Here is a 27,762-nt window from a genome sequence, read left to right on the forward strand (position 1 = left end):
AAAGAAACTTGCATAAGCCTACATCAACCCGGTCTCATCCCAAGACGTCATATAACTGACGTTTTGGGACGTCTTTTGACCATACGTCAATATTCGCCTTTTTAGGGCCCCCTTAAACGTCGGTAGATGAGGTTATGGGATCCTAACTCTACCCCATACCTAAACCTAACCCGTCACCTAACTGACGTTAAAGGTAAAGCGTCAGTTGTATGACGGCCCGGGATCGCCATCTACCGACGTTTAAGGGGGCCCTAAAAAGGCGGATATTGACGTATGGTCAAAATACGTCCCAAAACGTCAGTTATATGACTTTTTGGGATGAGACTGTGTTACCTACATAGAGTAGCATAAGCAATCTGTCGCAGAATGTATGTATGTATGTATCTATGTATGTATATATATATATATATATATATATATATATATATAGTTCTAAATACTTTGAGTTACTAACTTTTTTTATTTAATCATCTCTTGAAGGTCTTTCCCAGGATTTTTTAAGCGGGGGTCCAAAAGGCGTTTACCCAGCTGTAGTAAACCAGCTAAGTTCAGTAAAGCTTGGAAACCATTTGTGTTTTCAGTGTTTCTTTTAAATAAAAATGTAGAAATGACCCCTTCATCAGCGGAGGAGCTGCAACTCATGCAGGCTGGACTGGGGAAACGAAATCTCTCAATGGCTGATGATTTGACGCATTCAGAGGTTATGCATAAAATATTCATTCATAGCTGATGGATACAATAACTTTATTTGTAATAATAATTTGTTGTAATTGTGGATTTTAGGTTTCCAGCTTGTTTTGTGATACCTATCCCAAAATGAAGTCAGCATCTGGAGGATGGCTTCTCTACAAGGCATCTGGTACTATTTGGACACCACTACAAGTTCTATTTGCAAGTTACAGAGATTCAGAGAATCACACAATGCAACTAGTTTCATGTATATTTTATTTGTTTATGTACGTTTAAATAGGTTGGTATAGTCAATATTCATGTTTTCAGCAATTAAACATCAAAGTGAATACCTGAGAATGAACAGCAAAATAATTAAATAGTACAAAAATGCTGATCATGTCCATATAATGAAATACTTTTTTTTGTTAAAAACAACACAAAAACACATTACTCCTCTCACGCTTTTGCTATTTGGTTAAAAACAAAATCTTATTTTGCATTTGACTATCAAAAAGTCTACGAGGGAGTAAATATGTGTTTTTAACCTCCAGTATCATCAAATGCCTTTATTATTGACTAATATCAGTGCATTACTAGTTGTCGCGGGTGCAGGCAGAAGAACGGGCAGAGTTCAGAATCTCAATTAAGTGACATTTAATTCAAAAACAGGCAGGAAGACGGGGTATCACAACGCAACATTCAACATTGACCGACCAACACAGACTGAAGGAGGGAGAACTAAATACACAGAGGAATCAAACAATAATGATGTGAAGACAGGTGATACTGATGAACAAGACGAGGAACAGGTGGCTGATGAGGGAGTGAGTTCAGAAGTGGAGACAAGAGGATCCTGGGAAGTGTAGTGCTGATGACAAGACAGGACGGTGCAGACGAAGACTGTGACACTAGTATGATTATCAGGGTAATTAATTTGATTAATTTCTTTTACAGTTTATTTTCTGTTTGTGAGGGTATATACATTTCTTTTTTCCATAAACCAGTTTGTAAGACTTTTAAAGGATGATATACAGTATATTGATGATGATGTTGTATAAAAGATTTACATAATAGAGTGTATATATATATATATATATTAGGGGTGTGCAAAGCAGCCGGTATTTGTATCTGTATTTGTATTTGTTCAGGGAGGAAAAGTATTTGTATTTGTATTTGTATTCGAGTAAAATTCAAAATAGGCATAAAAATCTTTAAAAATACTTTATAGTGTATGGATTCTTTAATTATATCCATTATAATAATTATGTATATGCAATATTGGTTGATGTTTTTCTATAAATCCAGCAATGAACATGTAACAAGAAAAGTCATTGAAAAGAAAATAGCAGTCATCCATTACCTCATGAACCATGGTTAAACCAACAACTAATAAAATACAATTGTGAACATTATGAACCCCAACACCACGGTGGAGGACGCTGAGTAGACAGAATAAGTTTAGGGATAATTTATAGTGAGGAGGTTATGAGCCCGACGCGAAGCCTGAAGGGTTTGTATTCGCTGCCTCGCTCTACATTACCCCGCTTATTATATGGCTACCTACCAAATAAATCAATAATTTGACTCAAAATATGGATATACACTGTAAAAAGTGAACAGTTGGATCAACTTAAAAAAATTACTTCAATTGGTAACACCTAAAAAAATTAAGTTTTCTCAACTTAAACTATCATGTTTTCTCAACTTGATTTCACTAGGTCAATCACACCTAAATTATTTGAGTTCATTCAATCCTATTATTTACATTAGTCTGACTTAATTTCACAACATTCCAACTTAAATTTATTAATTTTTCTTCAGTTGGATCAACTTAAAAAAATTACTTCAATTGGTAACACCAAAAAAAATTAAGTTTTCTCAACTTAAATTATTTTATTTTCTCAACTTAAAATTATTTTATTTTCTCAACTTAATTTCAATAGGTCAAACACACAAGACTCAAATTGCTTTAGAAATATTTATTAACATTAATTCATTTTATATCAGTTTTTTTCCATATTACAAACTTTGATAATGTTTTTTTACAAACATTTGTTGTGCCAATGAAATTTCATTTACAGCTTGCAGCTAATGCCCTAAAGTGAACCAATCAGATGCAAACAAACAACTACACATTCAAACTTCACACTTATTCCACAGTCTTTCACAAAACAGTCTTTTTGCAAAGTTGTCTTTGCACTGAATTATGCTCAAAACTCCATGAGCCAACATATTTATAAAAATAAATATAAAAACATAGTGGTTATGCCCTTAAAGAAGTAGTTCACTTTTAAAAAAACTTTTGCTGATAATTGACTCACCCCCATGTCATCCAAGATGTCCACGTCTTTCTTTCTTCAGTCGAAAAGAAATTAAGGTTTTTGATGAAAACATTCCTGGATTTTCTCCATATAATGGACTTCAATGGGAACCAAAAGGTTCAAGGTCCAAAAGACAGTTTCAGTGCAAACTTCAAACTGTTGAAAGGGCTTTAAACGATTCAAGACAATGAATAAGGGTCTTATCAAGCGAAACGATTGCTCATTTAAAAAAAAAAAAAGTTTTATAAGCTCAAATGCTCACGTTGCTCTGTTCTGTGTGACTCTCCTGTTCTAACTCATTCATCAAAATGAATCGAATCTTTTTCTGAGTCAATTCGTTCATTGAATGAACAAAATGACTTGAAAAAAGATTCGTTCATTTTGATGAACGAACAGGAGAGTCGCGAATCGCACATCGCAAAACGGAGCAAGGCAAGCATTTGAGCTTATAAAACTTAAACTTTATTATTATATTTTTTTAATGACTGATCGTTTCACTTAATAAGACCCTTATTCATCGTCTGGAATCGTTTAAAGCCCTTTCAACAGATTGCAGTTTGCACTGAAACTGTCTTTTGGACCTTGAACCTTTTGGTTCCCATTGAAGTCCATAATATGGAGGAAAATCCTGGAATGTTTTCATCAAAAATCTTAATTTCTTTTTGACTGAAGAAAGAAAGACATGGACATCTTGGATGACATGGGGGTGTGTAAATTACCAGCAAAAGTTTTTTTTTAAAGTGAACTACTCCTTTAAATGAGCCACCTAAAAACAATTAAAGGGATAGTTCACCCAAAAATGGTTCAAGTTGTTTCAAACTTGCATGAGTTAGTTTCTTCTGCTTGACACAAAAGAAGATGTGTTAAAGAATGTTGGTAACCAGACAGTTGACTTCTGAATAGTTTAACTATTGACTTCCAAAGATACAGGAAGTCAATGGGTGCCTTCAACTGTCTGGTAACCAACATTCTTCAACACATCTTCTTTTGTGTCAAGCAGAAGAAACTAACTCATGCAGGTTTGGAACAACTTGAACCATTTTTGGGTGAACTTTCCCTTTAATCTTTCAAATAGAACCATACTGTATGGCAAGAGCTTTAGAACAGCTTACATGTAATGCCCTAAATTTCAAGTGAACCAATCAGATTCAAACAACCACACATTCATACTTGACATATGAATGAACAAATGGATAGTCTACAAACATAAGAAAACAAATGAAACATCCACCTAAAACATTCTTTCAAACACAAGTGACATATGACACTAGACATATGCACCTTCAACCTCAAGTTCACTGTAGTCTACTGAAAAGACTTTGAACTTTTGGTGACATCTTGTGCTGTTCAAGCTGCAAGAGAACTTTCTGGAATACCTCAAAAGTATAACGAAGTGGTTTTGGGTAAGCCAGATTGATGATGTATATCATCCCGAGAAGCAAGGCACAAGCTGATGTGAATGAAGGCAGTTCATTCAAAACTTTGACACCCTCGATGACGACACCTATGTCAGCCGGTGGTTCGTGATGTTCTCCCCCCTCCTTCCGAATAACATACACCGCCATGGTGACCTGCTCCAGCTCACCCTCCCAATCATCTTGCTGGTTATCCTAAAAAATGTACATAAAAAAAAAGAAAAAAAAAACATTTTGCGGTCAGAACTACAAAACACAAATTTAAACTTTCTGGAAAATCAAAATAGAACACGCAGAATTTCAACTCACAAGGTACTCCTTGATAAGGTCTTGAGGATTTTCCCCCAAGAAAACGATGAGGGCCTTCAGGACACACTCTCTTTTCGTGTGAATGTTTTCAGTCTGTGAAAAAGCATTTGTGATTATTTTTCTTATTTGTAAATTTCGGAGTAATCTGTAATGGAGAATCAGATTTCGCCAAGGATAGCAAAGGACATGAAAATATAAACCTTTACAAAACTATAAAAGTTTGTATTAATGACTAGACAAAGCATAAACATCACAGAAGTATAAAAAAAAACATTCAGATATACTGTAAACACTGATCTCTATGTTAACGTTCAAAATAGAATATTTTTTTTCTTCAGTATGGCAGTTTTTTTTTTAGCTGAAACAGTAGTTCTCTGTGATTCATATAATGCAAGTCAATGACTACCGTCACTTTGAGAGTACAAAAAAAAAAAAAAAAAAATACCCGTGGCTCCTGATAATACATCGAGGTCTTATGAACTGAAACGATCAGTCTGTGCAAGAAACTGAACATTATTAACATACAATATTGCCATGAATGCACTCAGGCCCGTTTGCTGTTGCTGTTCACAAGTAATCACAGGTAATAATGTTGTAAATAATGTTCAGTTTTTTGCATAGAACTATCGTTTCGCTTCAATGAACCTTAAACCTCAAATAGCCATGTGCCGGTATCAAATTTTCATGCTGCGTTTAACACAGTATTATCACAATATTTTAAAGGACAACTCCAGCGCAAAATGAATCTTTGGTCTAATTACACATTGTTACCTAGTCAACCGTTTTCTGAGATTTGTTTTCATGATTGCTGAATGTAAATAGTTTTATCTCTAAAAACAGTTTAGCTTATAACGCTAGTATAATGCTAGTATATAGGGCATAGAGTAATGACAAATAAAAAATTGCTTGTTATTACCACTAACAAGGCTCAAAATAGCCCCACACAAACACGACAGCATAATAAGGGTCCCTACATTCAAACCGAAGCATTGAGAACTTTGTCAGTATCCAAACAGTTTAATAAGAAGATATTTTATACACACAGTCAACTTCGCGAATACAGGAAGAAGCCATCTTTGAAAAATAGTCTCTACCAGTCGATCTACGAACGCCGATCCAAGTGCGCTGGTGAGATGTGAATAAGGTGATAAGGTGAGCGCGAACAGGTGGCTACGTGTACATATTGAAGAGAAGAAAACGGTTCGTGTTTGTGTTTCTTCCGGAAACAACCGACCATATGAGATTCTGCACAGTTCAGCGCACTTGGATCAGCGTTCGTAGATCGACTGGTAGAGACTATTTTTCAAAGATGGCTTCTTCCTGTATTCGCAAAGTTGACTGTGTGTATAAAATATCTTCTTATTAAACTGTTTGGACACTGACAAAGTTCTCAATACTTCGGTTTGAATGTAGGGACCCTTATTATTCCAGTGTTTCCTCTACATTCATTCTCCCGTGGCGGGCCGCCACACTTAAAATCCTCCCGCCACGGCTGCAGCTTCTCAGTGACGTCCGATATTCTACATAGTATTATGTTATTTTGTTAAGCCCCACTAAAGGCAAAAAAACTTTGTAAAGCACAATCAAGTTTTCACCCTATATTCCAAGACTTCTAAAGTCATTGCATAATGTGTAATTTTAGTCGCTAAGTTAAAGTTAACGGAAAGTCATCTCGCCTCAGTCATTCTCCATTCAGAATTCACACAGCTCGTCGCGTTCGTTTGCGACACGACGACACTCTCTTCAAGGTCAATATTCCCATTATTATACTTCATTTGTAGATAAAGCATAAAGGTCTATGGTTTTCATAAAATGACTTTATCTTGCTGGAGTGAGTTTATTGCCCATACCTTTCACATTCCCTTTATGTAAGATTACAGCATAGAGTCGAGAGAGTGCTATTGTTCTTCATGCGCACTAAAATTTAAAACTGTTAAAAGAAAAGGCTCAAAAAACTGTTGCATATAGAATACACTAAGCATTAGTGCTGCACGATTAATCATATCGCAATCGTAATAGCGATCTCAAACCTATGCAATTATATAGCCTAACGCAAAATGCCGCGATTTTATATGAAATAAACAAATTAGGGCTATTAACGCAGCATCTCTTCTTTTTTGTCATCCTTTGACTAGTGTTACACGATCCTGTTCTTATTCGTGCAAATGCCTTTTCGCATTTTGCACGACAAGAACTGAAAAGCTGCCTGTGAATGCCCTAAATGAGACTCGCAGAAAGACGCACGCCATAATGCGCATGCACTGACGCGTGCCAGATTACAGTTCTCTTTCGAGCTTGAACGAACAATAACACACACAATTATGCCAAAATGTCGTTTTGTCGAGTATCTTCATAACGTAAGAAAAGTCTTAAGGACGAAAGGAGTTGTGCTATGAGGCGCATGTGAGATCCGCGTCTCGGCAACGGGTGCTCTTAAAGGGCCAGCAGCGAATAAAGCGTTCTTTCAGTCAAGTTAAAAGAATAAAGGGAAATTAGAAAATTACTTACTGATCTTGACTAAAGAACTTTTGTAGCTTTAATAAGGATTATTCTATATATAATTTATAATTCATGCAGCACATACTGTTTGATAACTTTATTCAATTTCTGTATCCTACCTGTTAAGACAGGAAGGGCACAGGTAAATATGGTTTTTATTATGGGTTTATGTGGGGATTGTTTGAAGTTCACTTAATTTAAAATTTGTTACATTTTTTTTTTAGCCTAATAATTTTTTTTAAAAAGTTGATAGCTTTCACTGTAATGATGGTTTGGTTGATGGTTTATTGATCATTATAGGTGTTATCAATCATTTAGTTGTTGTCTGTAGTTTGAGTTGAGAAATAAACATTAATACACAGAATGATCACTAATCTGTGTGTGCATTTTACTTTAGAACCAAGCAAGTTGGACTCATGAAACCATTTTATTATATCGGAATCGCATATCACAATTGCAATATTGACCTCAGTAATTGCAATGGCAATATGACATTTTCCCCAAATCGTCCAGCCCTACTAAGCATATTATAGATATAATCTCTTCGCTATGTTCTTTTCAATGTGAAGCATTGCTTGCTGTGACTTGGTGTTGCTTCAAGTGCATCATTCTGCACACGGGATGCGCATGATCGATTATAATACTTTGGGGAGACAAGGCCCCCCCCACCGGGGAAATGGGCCTGCCCCCACAGCTTGGAAAAATCCTAGAGGAAACACTGTATTCTACCGTGTTTGTATGGGGCTATTTTGAGCCTTGTTAGTGGTAATAACAAGCGATTTTTATTTGTCATTACTTTATGCCCTATATACTAGCATTATACTAGCGTTATAAGCTAAACTGTTTTTAGAGATGAAACTATTTACATTCAGCAATCATGAAAAAAAATCTCAGATAACGGTTGACTAGGTAACAATGTGTAATTAGACCAAAGGTTCATTTTGCGCCCGAGTTCTCCTTTAATTGCTCAAGAGAAACAGATGGATTGTGGGTATCTACAATACCAACAACTTGCATCACTATGTGTAATTGTGATTTTCAAAACATATGGCAACTAAACAGAATTTTATTAAGTTTAGTGACAACATATTACAATGTTTACATGGTACAATGACTGGTAGGCTACTGTTTGTATTATTCAATTAATTTCTTGGATTTGATTTTAATCTTAATTTAATATTTACTCATTTGGATAAATATTAGGTAGGCTACAGTCTGCATGTTAATTTTTCTCAAGAAAAGAATACATCTCACATAATGCTGTAGACATACAGAGAGAAATTAAACAATGCAGTTTTCATTTGAATAACAATTATGTAATGACAAGTAAACATGTAATAAATATATAATATAGTGCATTTTGAAAAATACTCCTCGCTATTTTTTTCTAATCGAAGGCATTATTTGTCTTTTGTAATGCAGTTGGCTTATATAATAAAAATATGAAAACCACTGAGAAGGCTGCATTCATTTTAAAATACTAACGCGCGCATTGTGAAGAGCCCTCGTGCATGCGGCTGTGAGTGACTCATTGGATAAATGTACTTTCATCTCAAAATGGTTTTGACACGATATGTAATCATGGTCATTTATATCTTAAACCAACAGGCTTTTAAACCAAAACACTTACAATTTGAAATTTTCAATCTAAAGAGATATGTGCATTAGTATGAATGCAGCTGATCGTATCTAAACTGAGGGGGAAATCTCTCCAGCTCTTGAATGAAAAACAATCAGACAGCCGACTTAAATGCAGAGAGCACTCTTCGTTTATTGCTTGTAATGCTTTTTTTGTTCTTTATTTACTAGCTTTTATATTTTGAAACTATATTAGTTTATATAGCCTTCTTAAAATTCTTAACATATATGTATTTTTACAAATGTAATTGAATACATATTGTAAGTGTTAAGATTAATAAGAAAAAAGGTAGATCGGATCATGAGCTGCCTAAAGATTCCCATCCCTACTGTACAATGATTTATTGCTTAGAAGGTATAGAACTTAAAAAGTAATCGCAATTGCAATATTAGTTCAAAAAAATAAAATAAATAAATAAATTAAAAATAAAAATCGCAATTAGATTTTCCATAATCGTTCAGCCCTAGTCCCCGCGTTAACAATATCGTGCACATTCATTACCGCGATTTATCGTACCGAATACCGGCATATGTCTACCGTCAGGACCCACAGGTAATAATTTTGTTTTGCCAGCATGTTTTTTGTGACTCTATTTAACTTGCATTATATGAATCACAGTTCCAGCTAAAAAAAAAAAAAAAAAAAAAAAAAAAACTTCTTTACTGTTCTACTGAAGAAAAGTCTTGGATGGCCTGAAGGTGAGTACATGAACAGATTTTTTCTTTTTTTATTTTGAGAGTGGATTATCAATTTTAAATTGTCCATTTTGATTGGGTGGTTATGACCATTTCAAATTTCAAAGCTATAAAACAAGTATTTGACAATTAAATGTTATTGTTAAACATACAGTGAATAAAATAAGATTGTGTAGTTGATATTAATATAAAACACACAGACGTACTTGATCCAAAATTTGAAGAATTTCTGCAGTCTTCTCACGGGTTGCTCCTCCTTTTAAACGTATTATTCTAATTAGTTGACTCATGTGCACATCTAACTGGGCAAGGAACGTGTCTTCCAGTGGAACAGCCATAAGCCTATGGAACTCTGCATTGATCTGAAATCAGAAAAAAAAAAACAAAAAAAACTGACAAGTCAAACTGCTCAAGCAAAAATTTATTACATCAACTCCAGTAAAACTAGAACTTTAAAATCTTTTTTTTTCAATACCTCATAATGTCTGAAAAGCGCAGGCCACCTCGCCTTGAAATCCCGAACACTGGGCTCCTGGTTCACTACCTCCTGCCGTCTGTAAGCAAACGTGAGAACCATTTTCTCCTTGATAACCCTTTCATTTTTCCTTTTTTCAGCCTCTGTTAAAAGTTCAAGTCTTTCTTTTTCAAGACTCTCACAAGTCTGTCCAACAGGAAGGGAAGGGTAAAAGTTCGCTTCTGCACGTTTCGGCTTCTTCATTTTTTTTGCAGGGAAACCATCAGTGGCTGCTTTGGCTTTCAGTGAGTTAACAGACACCTCTACACACCCCTGCATTTTGAGTTGGGTCCTGTAGTTTCCCATTTTATACTTTAGTCGCTGTTTCCAACCAGACCATGCACTTAAAGACCCAGGTTCTTTCAGACAAGGGTACTTCTTGATCAAGGCCTCTGCGACTATGTAGAAGTGTGTATCCTCTGGGTAGGCCTTGTATTTGAAAATTTCCTCTGCAAGTCTATTTAGGATATCAGACTTTGTACGAGAGCTGAGAGTAAGCGGTTTCCCGCTTGCAAGGTATTCAGAATTTCCATGCTCTAGCTGGAGTTCAGTCTCAAAGGAAAAGTGAGGAATTGCAAAGTCTTTTGGCCACTGCTCTTTCCGTGAAAAAACAGATTCGGGGGATGACATTTTTAGTGTGACACTTGATGTGTCATTTGAAGCCATAGAAACTGTGTCATCTAAGTCAAATGAAGTGGAAGGAGTCAATACAGCCTCAGTGGTACCGAGATCTTTAGTGGTTTGATGAAGAATCACCTTGACTGTTCCCAAATCCTTAAGGTCAGTGGTAGAATTCAGATTAAAGAACTCACTGCCAAAATCTTGATCCATGTACTGAAGTCTGATGTTGCCCTTTATCCCAAATGTTGTCTTAATTGAGCAGTGAAGGTCTTCAAGTGACTCCGGTATTCCACTTGGAAGGTTGAGTTTTTCAATGTCGTTCTCCCCTAAAATCACCTTCAGTCTTGCAGGTTTTGAAACGGCCATGGCAATCTGAAAGACAGAAGTTACTCTATTAGTATGTGCAAAAAGGGGAGACATTACATCTTTTTAGTATGTAAACATTCAGAATAATGAACATTCATACTAAAAATAAAAATCAGAATGTTTATCTTTTTGTAATTTTTCCAGCAGGTAACCCTTTAACAATTTCAATTCACCATAAATGCCAGCAGTCACATTTACTGCAAGTGGGTTTGGCCATGAAAGTTTGTTGTAGTCTATCATATTGAATCTCCAGTGCACCCATGTGGGGCTATCCAAATACCCTGAGAAATATAAAGATACTTTTATAGAAATATAAAGATACTAGTTAATACTTATAAAGATACAAGTTAAGTTATACTTAAATATCTTAATTTCAATTAAGCCTAGTCTGTGAAACTGGGCCATAATGCTTAAATCTAAACAAATATATTTGAAGTGGTTTACTTGGAGGATTAGTTCACTTTTCAAAATACTTTTGCTGATAATTTACTTACTCCCATGTCATCCAAGTTGTCCATGTCTTTCTTTCTTCAGTCGAAAAGAAATTAAGGTTTTTGATGAAAACACTAATTTTTCTCCATATAATGGACTTCAATGGGAACCAAATGGTTCAAGGTCCAAAAGACACTTTCAGTACAAACTGCAAACTGTTCAAAGGGCTTTAAACGATTCCAGGCGATGGATAAGGGTCTTATCAAGCGAAACGATCGCCCCCTTTTTTTAAAAAACACAACAGCAAAGTTTAAGATTCATAAGCTCAAAGGCTCGCCTTGCTCTGTTCTGTGATGCACGTTCGTGACTCTCCTGTTCGAACTCGTTCATCAAAGTGAACGAATAATTTTCCGAGTCAATTCATTCGCTTCGTTCATTGAATGAACCAAATGACTCGGAAAAAGATTTGTTCATTTTGATGAACGAGTTCGAACAGGAGAGTTACAAACATGTGTCACAGCTTTTGATGTTATAAAACTTAAACTTTGTTATTTATTTATTTAATGAGCGATCGTTTCGCTTGATAAGACCCTTATTCATCGTTTGGAATCGTTAAAAGCCCTTTGAACAGTTTGCAGTTTGCACTGAAAGTGTCATTTGGACCTTGAACCGTTTGGTTCCCATTGAAGTCCATAATATGGAGAAAAATCCTGGAATGTTTTCATCAAAAACCTTAATTTCTTTTCGACTTAAGAAAGATATGGACATCTTGGATGACATGGGGGTGAGTAAAATATCAGCAAAAGTTTTTTCAAAAGTAAACTACTCCTTTAAAGGGATAGTTCAGCCCAAAATGTAAATTCTGTCATTAATTACTCACCCTCATGTTGTTCCAACCCGTAAGACTTTCGTTCATCTTCGGGACACAAATGAAGATATTTTTGATTAAATCTGAGAGCTGGATCACTCCTCTTTAGACTTCTAAGGGATTGAAAAAGAAATCGTTAAAATAGTCCAAGTGACTACAGTGGCTCAATTTTAAGTTTATCAAGCGACGAGAATACTTTTTATGCGCAAATAACAAACAAAAATAATTACTTTATTCAAGTATTAATTTCCTTCTTTCTTGGCCTCGAGATTCAAGTTCACGTAGTATAATTACGTTGAGCTTCTGGTTGAACATCACACGCATCACACACGACCAGCGTCGGCCAATAGTGAGGCTACGTGTGACATACAACACAGAAGCTCTACGAAATTATACTACTACGTGGACTATCTAGAGGCCAAGAAAGAAGTAAATTAATACTTAAATAAAGTAATTCTTTTTGTTTGTTATTTGCGCATAAAAAGTATTCTCGTCGCTTGATAAACTTAAAATTGAGCCACAGAAGTCACTTGGACTATTTTAACGATTTCTTATAATGTTTCTGGGCTGGCAAGTTTCAATCCCTTAGAAGTCTATGGAGGAGTGATCCAGCTCTCAAATTTAATCAAAAACATCTTCATTTGTGTCCTGAAGATGAACGAAAGTCTTACGGGGTTTAAACAACATGAGGGAGAGTAATTATTGACAGAATTTACATTTTGGGGTGAACTATACCTTTAAATAGCCAACTAGATACTGACATCACAATTTTCTCTGATTTTGCATTAGCTCTTAACTCAAAATATCATCGGAATAGCAGGGTCTTTTTTCTCTGGACAAAATCATAGGCCTTACCCTTTACAAATGGACATATCTTTTAAGGGTAACAAGACGCATTCCTCCAACTCTGTAATCAGCCAGGGGATATATATCTTGCAGTTCCTGAGGCTCAATAAGGTCCACCTCCTTAATGGGGGATGTTTCGAGTTTATAACCTCTGTAGTGTTCAATGTACCACCCACTGAGTCTCTTGACAATGAAGATCAATCTTTGTTCCATAGTAACCATTTGGATTATTTCACAAAAGTCTGGCAGTCCTCCAACAGATCCATGAATCAAGATCATCCCCCTTTTGTAGTTCAAACCATTATATGTCACATTGTTCGCAATGTGCACGGTGTCCACATGTAAAAACTTGTCTCTCAGTCCACTGGAGATCCCTTTGTCGAGGACATCGATGTGAACTGTGGAAACATCTGACACTTCCAGTTGAAGCCTGGGAAAAGTACATGTATGCAAGTGATGTGCCATCTGATACTGATGTTTCTCAGAAAGCGAAAGGAGCACATTTCTAAAGTTCTTTATATTTCTTGCAACTCGCTTAAAAAAACTGTGTTTCGCTTCAAAACGCATAGTCCATAATGCAACAAGCGGTCCATATTGACGAATCAGGTGTGGGTAATGCTCCAAGAAGTGGTGTTTAGGTTTGAGATCAAAGTCAGGGAAAACCTCTTGAAACCGAATTCTGTGCTCTGAAATCTTGAAACTGAGATAAGCAATGGATTCCTCTGTATGAATTGGAGAAACAACTAGATCAACAATATCCTTCAAGTCCGTTAAAACATGCCAAGCTGGTTCTTCACAGGGGACTTTCTGACCAATCAACAATGGCACAAATCGGATTAAACTCCAGTTCTCATGGGCATTCCCTCCAACAGTTTTTTTTGATCCAAAATTAAGAGGGATTGGATGAGGTTTATTTGTTTTGTCCGTCCCCTTAAAATCGAAAGATGCTATTGCAGCATTTAGTTCAAGTAAGGTGAAGTATTTTTTTTTTATAAATGCACAAAGACAAAGCGACAACTCATAAGGTACAATTCCTTCAAAAAGATCATGGACAATGTCCGGTGGGAACCCAGATGTCACGTCAAAATATGAAAGGTGTTTTGACAAAGTACATTGTTTCTTTACACCATAACAGTTTTCCAGTTCATTATCCTGAAGTTGTCTTAGGTGTTCTTCATGAATTTCTTTGGTCCTGAGACAAAAAAGTCCACTGTTCACTTCTGTAGTCTGAATTTGAACTTTTTCCGCAGTGCAAAATCTACACACATAAGACCCTGTGAAATTTTCAACGAATCCAGCAATGCTGTGTGCCCCAAGGTTGTCAGCTATGACACACTGAACTGCACCCTTAACTGTTCTGCCTAACTTGGACACAAAAATACCACTCTGTTCTAAAATGACAAGATCATTAATCAAAGGCTTCAACACCTTTTCATAACCAAATGACTTCAGATCATCACTTTTGATTAAAGCAGCCAAATAGATGGAAGACAAAGATGAGTTATACAATGGTGACAAATTGCCCAGAATCCAATAAATGCCACAGATTTTATGCTTCCGTCGTGACGTACCCAGCGGATTACAAATTTCAAATTCATCAACATATAATATCAATGAAATACTATTCTGCTGGCTTAAAAAATCATTCTCTTTGAAAAAGGCACCATCATAAAATGATTTGTAAACCTGCACAGAACCCTTTTGTTTAGTTGGTTGTTTCAGTTCATCGTTGTCATTCAAATTCCTAGCCTGATCCAATACATTCTGGCATTCAAGAATTTGCTGCAAAGATTTTAGAATAGAAACATACTGAAAAGATTTCTTCTCATTGGGATCAAGTACAAATTCTACAGGTTCAACAACATTAAAGTGTCTCTTGAAGTAACTCTTTCTTCTCCACGCAGTAGAAAGCGGCCCTTTGTGTCCTAATGCTTTTTTAATAGCATTAGACTCACACAATGCATTAGCTAACTTTTCAATGATTGATTGGTCAAACTCACAATTATGTTCCTGCAATATTTCAGTCAAGGTTTTCTGTGTGATAGGAAGTGATACAGAGCCAATCAAATAGCTTAACTCTTGTAGCAGTTCATCGATGGCTGAGTTAGATACAAGATAGATGTTCTCTAATTTTAAAAGGACCAAAGCAAGTTTAAGTTCTATTTCTTTTTCCAAGTTCACAGGATCACTGTCAATTGCAGGGTCAACATGCACATCGCTGCAAGGTATTTCATCATCTGAAATATCACATGAAATACTTCTGACTGACTCACTGCCAGAGTTCAAAATTTTGTTTTCAATAATCCCATCCTTGAAATCACTTGCTCCAGAGTGTCTTCTATGTTTGTGACTTTTAAAATTCACATACACATTAGTTTTGTAGGTACAGTCCTTGTACATACATGTTATAGTCTCCTTGTTTTTCAGATGGTGAAAGATGTGTTGAAAATAATCCTTTTCGGCTGAAAGTTGATGAAAACAAATATGACAGCTGAAAGTGGTTAGGGGTTCTTTGGGTAACCTTTGGACAGGGTGGTTTCTGGATAAATGGCTTAATAAAGCATTCCAAGTCTTGAATCTGCATACACAGTTTAAATAGGTGCATGGATATGTGGATCCACGTCCATAATGCTGGTGTTTAAGTTTGTAATGTTTGAGCAGTTCAGATCTTCTTGTATAGACACCCCCACAATCTTTACATTTCCACATTAAGTGCAACACTGTAATGACAAATAAAAATGACTTTTTACTTAAAGTAAGATTTGTTTTTTTTGCAAAAACTCACCATCATGTCATCCAAACTGTGTCAATTGTATAAGCAACGCGAGATCACGTGTGCGTCAAACAGAGTTATCGCGCAAAACTGGAATTGTACTGCTGTTGCGTCTGGTCAAGCAAACGTTTATGCTTTATTTCTACTTGATATATTTGTAAATATATCTATTAAAATACTGATATTCTGGTCTATATCTCCTCCCTGAACCTCCTGCTGCCCTGTTTCTTGCTTTCTTATTGGCTGTAGGTCATTTGCAATTTTTTTGACTCGCCGACAGGTCCAGATATTTAGCATGCCAAATAAAGGAGGTTAAAGTGGAAAAAAAAAAAAAAAGAAAAAAAGAAAATCCTGAGCCTGAACTTTTTTTTTGACTGCACAGATGGACTTATTTTCCAATGGAACCATTTATTCTTAAGTATTACTGCTGGATCTTAAAGGACAAGTCCGGCGCAAAATGAACCTTTGGTCTTATTACACATTGTTACCTATTCAACCGTTCTCTGAGATTTGTTTTCATGATTGCACTTGGATCGCCGATCCAAGTGCGCTGAACTGTGCAGAATCTCATATGGTCTGTTGTTTCCGGAAGAAACACAAACACAAACCATTTTCGTACCTTCAATATGTACACGTAGCCACCTGTTCGCGCTCACCTTATCACCTTATTCACATCTCACCAGCGCACTTGGATCAGCGTTCGTAGATCGACTGGTAGAGACTATTTTTTAAAGATGGCTTCTTCCTGTATTCGCGAAGTTGACTGTGTGTATAAAATATCTTCTTATTAAACTGTGTGGATACTGACAAAGTTCTCAATGCTTCGGTTTGAATGTAGGGACCCTTATTATGCTACCGTGTTTGTATGGGGCTATTTTGAGCCTTGTTAGTGGTAATAACAAGCGATTTTTATTTGTCATTACTCTATGCCCTATATACTAGCATTATACTAGCGTTATAGGCTAAACTGTTTTTAGAGATAAAACTATTTACATTCAGCAATCATGTAAACAAATCTCAGAAAACGGTTGACTAGGTAACAATGTGTAATTAGACCAAAGATTCATTTTGCGCCGGAGTTGTCCTTTAATGGCATCTTTTTATTAATGGGCCAGTATCACTGATATTAACATAGCTAATGATGTCTCGATTCAAATTATTTCCCCCCAAATTGTAAACATTTTTTAGGCTTCAAAAAAAAAAAAAAAAAAAAAAATTTAACAATCCTCACTTAAACCCATAATAAATGTCATATTTATCTGTACCTTTCCTGTCTAACAGGTATGAAATATATATATGAAATTTAATAGGGTTATAAAATAGTGCGCACTGCATCAATTATAAATTAAATTAGAGTAATCCTTATTAAAGCTACAATCATTCTTTAGTCAAAGAGTAGTTAGTAGTTTTACCTTTATTAGTGGCTCCTGTCACTTTAAGATCTGCCGCTGCTGACAGGATCTCACGCATCTCAAAGATCGTGCATTTACGAAGGATTGGAATTCATTAACATACACATTTAACTATCAAAACTAATGTTTACGAAGCATTTGCGAATCGAGTAGAGTTTTTAGGAAGGTCCATTTTACAAGAAAATTACTCAAATATATTTACTTAGAGGGATAGTTCACTTTGAAATGAATTTTTGATATGTTTCATCTTACCTCAAGGGCATCCAAGATGTAGGTGTCTTTGTTTCTACAGTATTTTCAATTTTTATATTTTTAGGTCAAACCGTTCTTGTCTATCAGTCATGTAATGGAGGTCTATGGTCACCACCTCAAAGAGCATGCACAGAGAAGTCCAAATTAAACATGATTTAATGACTCATAAATGTAAGTACACATTGATGGCCTAAGACACAAAACGAGCGGTTTGTGTGAGAAAACGAACAGTATTTATATCGTTTTTACCTCGTGAAACCACAGCCATGTCCAACTGATCTGAGGGTGAGGGCGCTTCGGTCTGCACAAGTGCCGGAAGTGATCGCTTGCGCTTGTATGTCACTCGTTGTTTACACAGAGATTTACGAAGTTTTACCTTTCTCTAAACATATTTAGATATATCGAAATCGTCTTCCATTGCGATTTCCTGTATATCTAAAATGTTTAGATCTTCACAGTGAAAGGTAAAACTTCTGAAATCTCTGTGTAAACAATGATTGATGTACACGCGCGAGAGATCACTTCCGGCGCATGCGCAGACCGAAGCGCCCGTGCCGTCAGATCAGTTGGACATGGCTGTGGTTTCACAAGGTAAAAACGATATAAATACTGTTCGTTTTCTCACGCAAACCGCTCGTTTCGTGTCTTAGGCCATCAATGTGTACTTACATTTACGAGTCATTAAATCATGTTTAATTTTGACTTCTCTGAGCATGCCCTTTGAAGTGGACCCAGGGTGGACTCCCTATACCTGCATTTTATGACTGACAGACAACAACAGTTTGACCGAAAAATGTCAAAATTGAAAATACTGTGGAAACAAAGACACCTACATCTTAGATGCCCTTGAGGTAAGATAAAACACATCAGTTTCATGAATGAGGCCCAATGCACGTGAATGTTGAACAGAATTTTAAAGGTCAAAAACAAAATAAAAACGAAAAGCACCTTTAAGTTTTATTCAGACAGGTCCCATTGTACCAATGGACATAATTCATAATTATCTGTAATAAATCATTTTATATTATTATAATATATAAACGTTCCTGGCAACACCATAATGCTTTCTATTAAGGTGCAGTATTTTCTTGCAGTATTATAAAGGTGATGTATTATTGGAAAGCTAAACTGAAAAGAAATTTGGGATAAGTAGGCTCAGAAGATGCCACTTATTTATATAATGGGTTATAATAATTTGGTTCGGCACACGTGATCCGCTGATTGAATTATGGAAAAAAAAAAAAAAAAAAAGAGTACATAAACGTACATATGCTACGCACTGAAAACCCCTTTGGTAGGATTAGGGTGGGGAGTGTGTGCATAACATGTGCACGCAAAAACTCTTTTTGCCGTATAAATATCACGAGAAATATCATTCGTTGTATAGATACGCACATTCATGAGATCGGGCTTCAAATATAATGATGAAGGAAAGATGGTGTCTAGGCACTGTGGCACAACAAAGCCATATGACAGTGGAAACACATCAAGCAAGGCACGCATTTGAACCGACATCACCCCGGTATTTCACTCACAGGAGTGAAAATAAAGGCTGCTCAACAACCGCGGCATTTAAGCAAGACCTTTATTGCATCAGATCAGGCTTAAGCCATCACAAATGCTATCGGTGTGTGTAGGTGCAGACATGAGGAAGGAAGGAGATTTTTATGTTGCACTTTAAACGTACAGTATGCGATTTTTGGCCACCAGGGGTCACTCGTTTAAAATAATAACAAAAGACGTACTTTGATGACGTCGGGAAAGAGCGTGGGCTCACGGGAGTTGTTGTCGCTGTCAATGACAACCAGCTCAGCTCATGACATGACATCATCGTTTCACAAAATATACGGATATACGGCATCTCTCTGTAGATTTAGCTTGTCAAGAAGCTTTAAATGCAACTCCAATGTTTACCTGTGTCATGCTTCTCCTGTCCCAAACCCTTCTCGGGTCATATTTTTCAGGTACGTTTGAGCTTTAGCTAATGAGCGGGCTGTAGCCGCAGAACGTGCAGGCAAAGCGTAATCGTGGTCCATAACTATTATACAGACGAATATAAATATTAATATTACGCTACTTCAATGAATGACCAATTTTAGAATATTTTTCATACATAGAGCGCACCGGATTATAAAGCACATAAGATATTGCAGTCAAACGTTTGACTGGGTTTGCGTTATTCATCCACTATGTGCTAAAGGGAATGTAGTGAGTGCGCGGCGCCGGAGGTGAGGCGTTTATTTAGTAAGCATGAGAGAGCTGAAGCGGGCACGTACATTCGCAGCCTGACTCATACGAGTATTCAATGTGCGCGGCTCGCTAACAGCAACAGTTGGCTGATTTGAATGAGACGACACGGTTACTGTGAACGGGGAGCGCTTTGTGCGCGAGCAGCACCGGGGACAGTGTGTCTGTTAAGAGTGAGCGCTCGTGAGTGGACACGTGATTTACACACATAAAAATACGTACTACTTTTTTTTCTTCGTCATTTTCTTTGCTTTATTGGCGGTAGTCCAGTGTTCCCCTTTGTGTTTGGCGGTTTCGCAGGGTTCCGCAAGGAAGTTAGAGAAAATAGAGGAGTCAAAGGTTATATGACGCCATAGACGGGCGACGAAATGGAAATAAAGAAACGTCCCGTGTCTTCGAATTAAACTATAAATTTCTCCGTATTTGAAATTTGGTGGAAACTGTCGGGATAATGTAAGTACATATCTAACAGAAATATATAACATAGATACAGTTATTTTTGCTATTTTTAATGCAGAAAAAATACATATTGTGGCTTTAAAGGGTTAGTTTACCCAAAAATGAAAATTCTGTCAGTATTTAACTTACTCACCCTCATGGTGTTCCAACCCCGTAAGACCTTCGTTCATCTTTTTAGATATTAAGATATTAAGATCACTCCTGCATACTAGTCCATAGGCTTTTTCAGGGAATGACAATTGCTGGCCTCGAAAAGTCATTAAAGACATCGCTAAAATAGTCCAAGTGACAACAGGGGCTCAATCTTAAGTTTATCAAAAGACGAGAACACTTTTTGTGCGCAAAAAACAACAAAAATCACATTTTTATTTCAACTATTGGTTTATTTCTCTCTCTGCCTCGAGTCAGGTTACTAGTTTAATAGCGTAAGCTTCTGTTGTTGTACGTCACACGCATCACACACGACCAGAGGCCAATAGTATTGGCCTCTGGTCGTGTGTGATAAGTGAGCCTTCGTGTGACATAGCTCTACACTATCACACTACGTTAACTGACTACAGGCCCATAGAGAAGGAAGTGAATAGTTGAAATAAAGTCGTTATTTTTGTTTGTTTTTGCACACAAAACGTATTCTCGTCATTTGATAAAGTTAAAATTGAGCCACTGTAGTCAGTTGGACTATTTTAACGATGTCTTTAATGACTTTTCGATGCCAGCAAGTGTCATTCCCTCAAGAAGCCTATGGACTAGTATGCAGGAGTGATCTTATCTTAAAGGGGTGATGAACTGAGAAATCAAATTTTCCTTGAGCGTTTGACATCTAAGAGGTCATCATATTATAAGAATATCCTGTAAGTTTCAGAACTGAAAACGTCCTTATATTAGTCCAATAAAAGCTTTTATTGACACAGCCTCTAAAAACGACTCGTTTTTAAAAGTGGGGAACTATGACGACAAAGAGGATAAAACACCACCCCCGCAGAAGATGATCAACGCCTGCTTCACCACGTCAGGTTTAGCCCCGCCCACCGATTCGCGCATTACACACATAAGTATCATTCATGTGCATGCTTACCTCGTGATGACAAACTGGATCGCTACCGAGCAATACAGAATATTGTGCAGCGCCTGGTTGTGCAAGACAGTCGCTGCATAAGCTTCCTCTGGATTCCAATAGGACTGCATGGATAAAATTTATTTTTAATGACGTTCCAGCTGATGAGGTAAAACATCGTCGTCTGTTCGCTTCATTTCACTGAGGATTGTTTTGTCAACAAGACTGGATTTGCAGAGCGATTAAGAGTAAAGAACGGTGCTGTGCCGTCTATATTGGATCTGACAGGAATATTGTGCAACACATGACTCTGGGTTGAACATGTATGGGCGAATCCGGTTGCCATTTGACAACATAGGACGTTTTCCCCCACGTACACCGACGGGCGAGTTAAACTCATTATAATATGCAAATCTGTTCTCCACTCGCAGCAGTGGGCGTTTACTTCCAAGTCTACAGTGCGACACGCCCATAAAAACCGACTGTTTTTTAGGTAGGCTCACAACCAGGGTACAAAATAGCCTATTACTTGTTCATTTTGATGTTTTTGAATGCAAAAACCAAGCGAACGTTATAAGTTGACCTCAGACAACAATATAATAACATTTAAAAAGCCAGTTCATGACCCCTTTAATTTGTGTTCCGAAGATGAACGAAGGTCTTACGGGGTTGTAACAACATGAGGATGAGTAAATACTGACAGAATTTTCATTTTTGGGTGAACTAACCCTTTAAGTTGTTTTTCATTAATTATGATATAAAGACGATATTATGCCTTGTGCACTTTCAAGTTGATTTTATATATTTTAATTTAATAATTTAAAAGTGTTAAACAAAAAGTAGTAGCTTAAGTGGATTTGTCTTGTCCTTTTTTTTTTTTTTTTGCTGATCCAGTCCATGGCTTTTTATCAGTTGCACCCCTAATAATGGCACACACTGTTTAAACTTAGTATTTTTCATGTTAAATCAGCCAGTACTTGTGCACCTTTTACATGCACAATACATTCAAGCTTCAAAAATTGGTTTACACTCTATAAACTAACAAAAGAGATATTTCTGAGAATCAAAAAAGGCACATGCTTTCGGGATGTCATAAGGGTGAGTTAATGCCAATTTTAGTTATAAAATTCTTAATTAGGATAAAATGCAAGTCAATAGCATTAGACAACATTAGATGTAATTTACTCAAACATGTCCAACATTATTAATTCATATTATCTATTATCAATAGAAGAAATCAGAAATTACTTAAATTAATAGAAATTACTTACCATGTGACGTTATAGCAAAGTGTCGTCCTCAATTGTCAAAATCGTCAAACGTGAAGCTTTCGGTCCTAAGGAGAGAAAAATGTTGTAACGTATCGTTAGTATTTAACTTAAGTGGTGAAAAATTGTTTGCTACAGGTCAAGTAATTAATTAGTTGTGAAAATACTACTATTTCTACATATAAAACATATTTCTATTAAAGAAAACCGCGATTTTTTTTTCCTGGATGAAACACCTCGAGCTAGGCGAATGAAGCTAGCGTTAAGCACATGGCACTGATCAGGGAATCAGTTGAAGTTAATGCGCCGACTCCCTGATCAGCGCCCTGATTAACTTATTGAGACGCACCCAATGACTTATCACAGACTTTCAACATCATTTTTGGCGAAAAAAGTCGATGAATAAATCAGAGCTAACGTTTCAAAGACAAATAAAAGAACAGACAAAAAGGCAAACTCAAATATTGTACTGCAGGAACTCAAATTCGAGCATTTTGTCCCGCTCCCCGAGCACTTCCCGCCCAAAGCATTTCAAATTTCTCTCACGGCACAGACGGTTATCGTTTTAAAATTATTTAATACACAAACCCCAAGATCCAAATTGAAACTGAAAAACTGATTTTTATATAAAACAAACGAGTAACGTTAAAGACAACATCCTGTATAACGTTAACTTACATATTCAGTAATGCTAGTTTGCAAACGTACATTCAAAAATGTGGTTAATTGCGATTTTGTTAGTATTCATGTTCACAGACAACATTAATTAACTCATAAACAACTAAAACAAACGTCCAAAAGTTGCATATTTGAGTTAAAACAAACCTACCTTATTCTTCCGAGTGCGAGAAAGAAAATGGCGGTGGAGCAGAATTTTCCAGACGTTTCAGACAGGCTCGTGCGTCATGACGTCAGAAAAAAACGTCTGACGCGGGGGTCCTTAAAGGGAAATTATACTTTGGGTGAAAGCGAGATATCTGAGTGTCTGTGAATTTCTATGCGTTCAAGTTGAATGAGTGTACAATAATCAATTACGATTAGGAAAGCAGAAACACGAAGTAAATAGACTCAAATAGTTCTAGTAATCCAACTTACACCCATGTTCACTTTTTACAGTGTAAAAAGGAGTTTGTGGATTTAAAAAACGATTGTATCGCCTCCGCTAAAGAAGAAAAATAGTCCGTTCTGTCTCTACGTTTAGAATCCATGGCAACGCTCTGTTTTTCATGGCAACGGTGTGTTCTACTTATAAGCAGCGGCCATGTAATAACAGACCGCATTCTACATTAGAATTCAACCAAGCCATATAAGAAACAAATAATTACCGTTACCGAGCTAACAGAGCTACGTAAACGGAGCGAAAATGAGAGCACCCGTCTACAGACGTCAATAATGGAATATACTCCCTATCAAACTCCGCTTCCCGAAAGTTATAAACTGCCTCCGGAACCTAGTTAAGGTACAAACAACTATTCAACAAAAATAGTGATGCAGTTAAGTGCTTTTTTCGCTCAGCCGAGCCCTCTCTGTTGCTGTGTGGAGCAGCCTGTGTCAGACACCTCTTCCTGAACGTCACTCACTCAACTCGCGCACTGCGGAGGAACGCAGCTTTTTGATATAAAGTATTTCTTGTTCCCGAATACAAATATATTTTTAAGTATTTGTTCGGAATAAGTATTCGTAAAAAACACATTATTTGTGCCTTTCCGAATACCGTATTCGGATTCGGCTCCACCCCTAATATATATATATATGAAGAGTTCAGATGCAAAAGCCTCTAAGTGCCATTTAAAAATTTCTTCTAGAATGATAATTTTTATCAAGCTTGTATATTTAAGTTCAGTGATTTCACTTAAATGGCAATGAAGATTACCTATTAATTGTTATTTAAGTGAAATTACTGAACTTAAATATACAAGTTTGATAAAAATCATCATTAAAGAAGAAAATTTCAAATGGCATTTAGAGGCTTTTGCATCTGAACTCTTCATATATATGTGTGTGTGTGTATGTATGTATGTATGTTTTTATTTTATTCAGGTGGACAGGGAAGGCGGCGTCTTAATCTTGTTCCCCCGGAGTCGGACGGATACAGTGGCAGTACCATCAGATGTGCAACTGGAGGGGGGAAAACCATGCTGTATATTGTACCTTTACAGGATGAGTTCGATCTTTCTCCTCTTCCCTCCGATGCACAGGAATTTTCGCTAATGCCAAAAGCAGAATGCAAGAAATGTTTTAAAATGATGCCACTTCAAATTCTTGCCCTGCATGTGAGGGAATGCGATACTCTGGAATATGAGACACTCTCAGATTCGGAACCAGAGGTAAAAACTTTGTGTTTTTTTAGGTTACCTTTTAAGTAACTTATGTAGGCTGTCAGGGCTGTTACGATTCCCTCATGTTACGACTCGATACATATCACAATACGATATTATTGCGATACTCCAAAACGTATGGTAAAAGATTAACAATAAATTAACAGTTGATTAAAATTCTAAATTTGGTATTACATTTTGAATGAATATCTTGGACTTGGTGCTAGAAACCCAATGAACAGGACAAAAGTGACAATGCTCCTGAAAATACAGAATTAAATTAAACGAATATGCTTGCACTCTTTCACTGATTAACTATCCACGATACAAATTGTTGTATTTTTGTTTTGCGATATATTGTGACACCCCTATTGCATATGGAAATGTTTTTTACATATATATTTTTGTCTATAACCAGGTACCTGATTCACCTCCTGCCTTTGAGGAAAAGGTAATTTACTTCTGCATGGGATGACATCCTTCTGACTGCTTTTAGTATTTTACATAATCACTTGCTTTTTAGTCGACAGATGCAGAGTGTCCTGTGTGCATGAAAACGTTTCCTCTGATGGAATTGGAGATCCATGCAAGTGTTTGTGGTGACTTGGAAAGGTAATGCAATACACATAGCAGTTTAGAAACTGCAGTCTAATTTTATGGTGTGTGATGTATATTTTGACAGTTCTTGATAAATTAGACTTTAATAGAAAGTAGCTACATATAAATGCACTGAATTAAATATTTTTACTTCACATAAACAGTATTATATTTTCACAGTTGCTTTTTTTCCTAGTTCAGAGTCCCTTCAAACAAGGAGCCCTGATATAATGAAGCCACAAAATGAAGAGATGTCATGGTACTTTCATTTAAAAAAGTAACATTAATATTGTTAAGTAAAAATGTATAACTTCTGTATCATGCGGTCTAAACCATTCCATGCTGAATATTTAAAAGATTTAACAGTTAAATATAAAAACAATTTACAGTGAGGAGGATGTCCTACGATGGCTAGCTGCTCAAGTTGACGCCTCCAAGGAATTCAGCATCTGTGTGTCCAGAATGAACCTTGTGGAACGAGCTCTGTTACTTTGGATGCGACAAAAGATCAGCTCTCCAGTCAATACTTTAAAGATTACTTTCTTAGGAGAGGCTGGAGTTGACACAGGTGCTCTACGAAAAGAATTCCTGACAGGTCAGAATTTTTATATTTTTTTACTTGGTAACATATCTTAAGCGCTACACCAAAAAACATTTGATTTCTTGTTGATTTGTTATGGTTAGATATCTATTTTTTTTATATATAGAACTGATTGGTGGCATAGAGACCAGACTCTTTGAAGGAGAGGAGGGCAAAGGCAAAATGCCAAAATATTCATTGAATGATCTTGACAATGGCCTGTTTCGGTAAGTGTTTCTCCTCAAAGAAATAGGTCACCCAAAAATTAATGTTGTCATTTATTTGCACTCATGTCATTCCAAACTTAAGTGTGCCATTTTCTGTGGAAAACAAATAAGAAAATCTCAGCTGTTATTGTCCGGACAAATCAATGACATTTAAACTTTTCTGGATCTAAATAGGAAGCATTTGTTTTAGGCTAAACAATCCTTTCAAAAGCAAATGTAATTTAAACATGTAAATTTCAAATACCGGTACACACTAACTGGTAAATTGTAAAATTCTACTATACTGTGTTTCTTGTTTACTTGTCATTGCAACAGAGTTGCTGGGGAGGTCTTTGCAGTTAGCCTTGCACAGGGTGGCCCAGCTCCAAGATTTCTTCAGGACTGGTGTTATGATTTTCTGTTGAGTGGAACCCTTGAAAACGCTACCAAGGATAACGTTTACGATGCTGAGTTTTCACCACTGATTAAAATGGTATCCGAAAAACAAATTGTCTTAGGTTATTTCTATTGCCACGTAATTTTTTTTTTTGAAGTGTAACACTTAGATTTTCCTTTACTTAAAGATCGAGGAGGCCTCAGACTTGTCATCTTACTGTGAACAGATTGTCAACTGTGGCTACACGGGGCCTATAAATGAGGACAACAAGGAGAATATAACAAGGTTTAACTCTGCAATATTTTTAAATGTGTTTATTTTATGTATCTTCCACAGAAAATACAATGGTTAAACATTAACACTGAAATTTTTGTTTTATTTCTTTGAAGAGCTATTGTAATGCATGCTGCTGCTCGGAGAACACTCATGCTTCAGCAGCTCCGTGAAGGTTTACAGCTTTACCCTTTAATTGACACTATGGAGAAGAACAGGGAAGTGTGCCGCAGCCTCTTTGTTATGCAAGGTGGTCATGATAAGGTAAAGTGATAGGATTTTCAAAACGTTCTAGTTCTATTTTGCATAACTGGTTTAAAAGATGTTACAGCAGTAATCCTTAAATCATTTTTTCTTTGTATATTGTATGATGTTGTTTATATAATGTTTGTCATTTTTGTTGTGTTTCAGGTGGACTCTCATTACATTGTATCCCATCTTGTTCCACAAATGAGTGAGAGTGGCACTCTAAAACATACCAAAGAGGTTCAAATACTGAATCACTTCCAGCCGGATTTTCTGATGGAGCTTGAAGGTAAGTTTGTATTCATGATACCTGAAAAGGTATTCATTTCAGGTGTTTCACATGCAGATATTTATAAAATATAAATACATAAAATATCATCATGCAACAAGATTAGTGCACATCATCATGTGTATCTCTACCGCATGGATTTCATTTTTGTTCCAGGGTGTCCTCTTGATGTGACCTGTAGGGGGAACAAGTAG

At 36.4% G+C, this 27,762-nt stretch overlaps 2 protein-coding genes across 2 annotated transcripts; one reads left to right on the top strand and one right to left on the bottom strand.

The window, feature by feature from the left end:
* Window positions 1–607: 607 nt before the first annotated feature.
* LOC148997321 (uncharacterized) lies at window positions 608–27,762 on the top strand. The gene is made up of 13 exons (XM_089119793.1): window positions 608–700; window positions 784–859; window positions 24,703–24,989; window positions 25,399–25,431; window positions 25,504–25,592; window positions 25,774–25,836; window positions 25,967–26,172; window positions 26,285–26,384; window positions 26,700–26,856; window positions 26,948–27,045; window positions 27,150–27,297; window positions 27,445–27,568; window positions 27,725–27,762. Exons 1-13 carry the CDS (start codon window positions 608–610, stop codon window positions 27,760–27,762), a joined length of 1,512 nt encoding a protein of 503 aa, XP_088975919.1.
* LOC148997322 (uncharacterized) lies at window positions 4,289–15,886 on the bottom strand. The gene is made up of 5 exons (XM_089133014.1): window positions 13,207–15,886; window positions 10,026–11,057; window positions 9,757–9,912; window positions 4,718–4,810; window positions 4,289–4,603 (listed from the first exon to the last, which is right to left on the bottom strand). Exons 2-5 carry the CDS (start codon window positions 11,049–11,051, stop codon window positions 4,289–4,291), a joined length of 1,590 nt encoding a protein of 529 aa, XP_088989140.1. The 5' UTR covers window positions 11,052–11,057; window positions 13,207–15,886.

The sequence above is a fragment of the Pimephales promelas genome, chromosome 2 (assembly GCF_988280905.1).
Source record: "Pimephales promelas chromosome 2, fPimPro1.hap1.1, whole genome shotgun sequence".
NCBI classification, from domain to species: Eukaryota; Metazoa; Chordata; class Actinopteri; order Cypriniformes; family Leuciscidae; genus Pimephales; species Pimephales promelas.